At 38.6% G+C, this 5,483-nt stretch overlaps 1 protein-coding gene across 1 annotated transcript; it reads right to left on the bottom strand.

Moving 5' to 3' along the window:
• Window positions 1-2,382: 2,382 nt before the first annotated feature.
• LOC21390581 (pentatricopeptide repeat-containing protein At3g62470, mitochondrial) lies at window positions 2,383-4,538 on the bottom strand. Its single transcript, XM_024163364.1, has one exon. It carries the CDS (start codon window positions 4,470-4,472, stop codon window positions 2,538-2,540), a length of 1,935 nt encoding a protein of 644 aa, XP_024019132.1. The 5' UTR covers window positions 4,473-4,538; the 3' UTR covers window positions 2,383-2,537.
• Between the last annotated feature and the right edge of the window lie 945 nt (window positions 4,539-5,483).

The raw sequence follows: 5,483 nt of genomic DNA, 5'->3' as shown, positions 1-5,483 counted from the left end.
CTCTATTTATAAAGTGTCTCCTAGACCTATATAGAAAGTTTACCTTATCACATTAGATGGAGTTTCCTAAAATTTAGAAATAGTTTCCCATTGGAATTTTGGAATATTTTCTCTTTATTTTCCTTGTAAAATTCAGCCACCACAGTGTGGCGCCTATAGCAAATAAGGAAGGGGGAGATTTCTCTTTTTCCAATTTTTAATTTGGACTCAAATTCAAATTCTAATTAAAGTCAAACTTTCCTTAAATTTGAATTTCAATTGGACATTTTGTCAAATAAGTAAAAGGATAACTTAGAGAGCAAGCAAGCGAATCCAAGTGGGATTCTTCCAGAGATGCAAGAACGGGCCGGCCCGGTTCGTTCTCCTTAGGCCCATGCCGCCCGCGTGGGCCTAAGGAAAACGAGCCGGGCCGGCCCAGCCCACGAATTTCATGGGCCGGGCCGGGCCAGGCCAGCCCATATAAGAATGACCTCGGCCCAGCCCACACCACGGGCCAATTTTACGTGGGCTAGGTTGGGCCGTGCCGCAGACCAAGATGGGCCGTGCCATGGGCCTTGAATGGGCTGGCCCACTCAAGGTCCATTGGCCCATCATGGGTTTAGATGGGCCAGCCCATCTAAGCATGCAATTTTCAATTTTTATTTTTTTTTTATTTTTGAATTTTTAAACAAGTTAACAAATATATAAGTTTGAATAGTCAATAGAAATATGAAAAGGGATATTTTATTTACGATTACCTTATTAAATAAAAGCCTTTCTAAGCAAACCCAGTAGGACAAAACCTTAGTAAGGAAAAAAGAGTACAATCATGATAATTATACATAAGATGCTTACAAAATTACTAAAAAAAGAAAAAAAACATGAAGATATTATGGGCCTAAATGGGCTGGGCTGGGCCGGCTCATTATGAGCCTAGACGGGCCGGGCTGGGCCGGCCCAACCAGGTCTGGCCCATGATTTTTCATGGGCCGTGTCGGGCCGGCCCATGGGCCAATATATGTTGGCCCAGCCCAGCCCACCAATATTTATGGGTTAGGTCGTGCCTTGAACAGTGGCGGGCCATGCCGGCCTAGCCTGTCATTGTGTCGGGATGGGCCTGGGTCAGCCCACGGGCCCCGGCCCATTGTTGCATCTTTAGATTCTTCTTGTACCACATCCCCTTGCACCCAGTGACTGGGCATGTGGCCTATGTGGTCCTATTACATTTTACTTTTCAAAATCAAATTAAATAATCACATTATTTAATATATAATTAATTTTTAATTAATTATTTGAATTTTTGAGTGATATAATTTAGAATTCTACAATTCTAAATTTACTATTTTACCCTTAGTGTCTCGTGGAATTAAGACCCTGATTTTTCATGCTAATTTAGAAATAGCATACTCAACAGTTTTTATGCTCTCTAACCCAACAGTTAGATTATGGAGGTGTATCCGAATATCAAAAAAACAAAATGTATTGCAAAGTACCAGAGCTTGACCCAACAGAGTACTGGGTACTCTGTTGGGTTCTCCTGGGTAACATTGTTTTAATATTTTAGTAGATGTACACAATGTGTTCCTTCAGATGTGTGTTTTGATATGATATTATAAATGTATAAATGAGTATAGCATATTTATAAGAACATATTTGAAAAAAAAAAGTATTTTATTGGGACAAAACTAAAATAAACTGTATTTTAATAACATATTTTCAATTAAAAACAGCAGAAGAATAGAAAAAAGGAAAAAAAATGAATATTTTTAAGTTGTAAAATGTTTCAACAACCTTTCCTCATTTGTCTTGTATGTATAATGAAGTCTCAAAGCTCCATCCATATCTGTATACAATTTATAAAAAAATAAATAAATACAATAACAACAACAAAGGCTCAAAAGTTTTGATTGATCAACACGAACTCTGGGAATAGTTCTTGGGGTCCATTTCATAACCTCTTACATTCCTTTTCTTTCATCGCCAGCATTCCGAAGCATGGATTTGAAGGCATCACCAGGCACTACATGTTTGTTGTACGTTTCATTCAAGCTTACTGAGTTATTGTCACAAAGAAGCACTTTTGAGTTTATTCCTTGAAAATAAAATAAAGTTTCAGCTACCAGGGCATTTGCAAAACTGGCAGTGGAAAGAGCTCCGAGGTGGAACCGCATGTCAAGAAGAGAATTTCCAATGACAATTCCATGGATCACAAAACAACTCATAACCCCCATATAAAGAAAGTGACAAGGAGGTTGAAGCACAAAAGAAATCAATACACAACATTGAATTGAAATTAAACGAAGCTAAACTGAAACAAATCTTGGGGAAAACAGAATAAAAAATTTCACGATTTCAATACAAAAAAGTGAAGGAATAATCTTCAACCAGTTGGAAAAAAATACCAAACCAAACTATGAGAATGTAATAACTCGTATGATACAGAACACAGACGGCTATTTAATGACAAGGCAATAACCAATGAGTTACAACATTTTCAAACTTCACTCTTATAGGCATAAGCCATAAACGAAAATATTCATTGGCCCTCGGCAAGTAACTTAGTTACACTTGCCATCAGCTCTAATAGGATCTCTTCTCTGAACCCTTTTCTTCATCATCTCAGCCTGCCTTGCAAACACATTGGAAACTTCAAACTTGCCTGCAAACTTCATCTTCTGAGCCAACTCTTCCAGTATGTTAGGTTTACCAGCTCTCGAAAAATCAGCTGCAAACTTGTTATAATCAAGCTGAGGAGCTTTCATTCCCTTCTCTATCATTTCCTCTATATATTTACATGCCTCTCCTGACCTTCCCTGCCTTATAAGCGCTCCGATAAAAACAGTATATGAATTATCATCAGGACAACACCCTTTTTGAATCATCTCATCCCACACAACACAACCCATTTCGAAATTTCTTCTTTGGAAGTAGGACTTCATCATCATGTTATAAGTGTGGATTGTTGGTTTAATACCACTTTGTATCATCCTCTTGTATATCCTTGCTGCATCATCAGGCATTTTCCGGCTGGTCATTAGTTTAATCAGGGCATTGTACAGCCGCCCATCAGGTGTGTGCCCTTTTTCCTTCATCTCTTTCAAAACTTCAAACACCATGTCCATGTTTCTCTGATTGCCAAACCCCGTGACCAAACAAGTGTAAACTGCAGCATCGGGCTGGTTTCCAGATTCAAGCAAATCATTGAAGCACTCAACCGCTTCCTTCATTTTTCCTTGCTTGCAAAAATCCCGGATCAAAACCGTATAGCACCTAATGTTGGGCCGTGGACCCTTGGCCTTCATGACCTCAAACAACTTGATTGCATCAGACCTCTTCTTACTCCTCAACAACCCTTCAAGCATAATAGTATGTGCAACAACATCAGGTTTAAACCCCGCATCAATCATCTCATTCCACAACCTCCCGGCCTCCATCAAATTCTTCACCCTGCACCAGCCGTTAAGCAGCACGGTATAAGTCTGTAAATTTGGTGTGAACCCTCCTTTCAACTTCTCAAAAAGCACTTGTGCTTCTTTTCCGAGCCTGGCCTTACCAAGAGTATCAAGCAAGAAGTTAAAAGTGTCTACACCTACTTTAAATTTGTACTTCTTCATCAACTCAAACATCCCAACAGCCTTTTTCCTCTCTTTAGCATCAGCAAAAGCCTTAATGGCAATCATGAAAGTCTCCATTGTCAGTTCTCCTTTCTCTCTCATCTCTTCCAGCATAGACACCATAGTCTCAAACTGTCTAGTCTTCCCTAATATATTCATCATGGAATTGTAAGTCCTAGAATCATGAACAAACTCCGGTTTCCCACCGGCCCAATAAAAGAATCGAAAAGCTGGCTTCCACGCATGTCTGAACCTTTCCAACACATCCACAACCAAATCATGCGACAAATGAATCCCACATTCGTCAAGAACCGCCTCCATGTTCCGATCCAACACAAGCATTTCGTCGAGCACCTTGCAGACTCTATCAACTTCCTTCGGATCCGCACTGGACCCCACAGACTCCCTTTCATCCTCGCCTCTCTCGTCACCATCGCAACTCTCAGCATCCGTTTCAGCATCAGAATCAGTATTATCACTACCAGAAAAACTACAAAACCCCCGATAGAATTTATAAAAATTGACCGTTTTTTCATGCGAATTATCATGGTTCGTTGATAAAATTCCAAACTTTAGTGGCATTTGTTCTTGTAGAGCAGAGAATGAAGCGGAGTGTGACAGAATAAATGGAACTTGACAGCAAGAACGATGGATATCACGATGAGGAGAAGAATGAGGCATACCAGACAGGGGCAGAGAGCCACCACGAGGAAATCGGACTTGCCGTTTTTGTCGCTGTCCTCGATGGGCATGGCGTAGCTCGGCAGAGAAGCGCCGGTGGAGTTGGCCATGATCGGAGGAGGAGGAGCTGGGTTGGGAGTGTGGAATTCGGCGGAGGAAGAGAGATAGCTTCGTGGGTTTTCTTAGAAACAGCGACATTGGATCGCCATGAATTGCACCGGAGAGGATAATGGTGGTTTGTCGACTGTCGATTAGTTGGAACGTTATCAGTGCTGTGGTTGCTGTAAAGTGTAAGCTGTGAACTAGAGATAGAGAGAGAGAGAGAGGACGAAGAAGATGACAGCTGAGCGGTTTAGTTGGTGGGCTGCATTAAAGGCCCAGTATTCCATGAAATGGGCCTGGACCAGTTACTTGGTTTTGGCAAAGCAGAGGGAGAATGGATTCAGCAGTTGGTTTAAGGGAGAAAGAGGAAAATATGTTAAAATTTGAGATGAATTAAAATTAATAGGTTAATAGTTTATATGAGTTAATAAATAGGTCAAATTATTGTTTTCGTCCATAATTTATCTGGTTATGAATCATAACTTGACAAGTTATTATCCATAATTGTCTATAACTTGTCTGACTATGAACCATAACTTGACAAGTTTGTCCATAACTTATCTTGTTATAAACCATAACTTGACAAGTTATAGTCTATTAATTTCTATAACTAAAAATTAACCTATATACTTTCTTAAACTTTTCATATTGGCCTATTTTCTACTATTTTCCTTGGTTTAATGGTTTCTCTTCTTTGTTGGAAGGGAAAAAGGGCACATGGGAACAGTTATTGGCTTAGTACTGCTTTTTCATCTCAAAATCAGCTTTTGCTTGTAACAGAAGTTGATTTTAGTGTTTAATAAATTTTTTCAAAAGCACTTTTTGAAGAATTTTTTAAGAATCTACGGCCAAAATCAGAAGCAGCCTAAAGACAACTTTAACTTTTAGATTGTGCGAGAATCAGTATAATACAATTAATGAAACTTTCATAATGCTCATAATACCCTTAATGAAATTTAAAATTTATAACCTTCCCAATTTAAAATTCAGACTCGTAATATAATATAATATAATATAATATTGTAATAAATAATATTATAATTATATTAATAACTCTAATATTATTATTTTATCATATAATATGATATTATAATAATATTATAATTA

The sequence above is a fragment of the Morus notabilis genome, unplaced genomic scaffold (assembly GCF_000414095.1).
Source record: "Morus notabilis unplaced genomic scaffold, ASM41409v2 Scaffold299, whole genome shotgun sequence".
NCBI classification, from domain to species: domain Eukaryota; kingdom Viridiplantae; phylum Streptophyta; class Magnoliopsida; order Rosales; family Moraceae; genus Morus; species Morus notabilis.
This window is presented reverse-complemented; position numbering and strand designations above follow the sequence as displayed.

What these genes read in the sequence shown, in the direction of transcription:
- LOC21390581 (XM_024163364.1), bottom strand. Translation starts at nt 4,472, where the DNA reads ATGTCGCTGTTTCTAAGAAAACCCACGAAGCTATCTCTCTTCCTCCGC.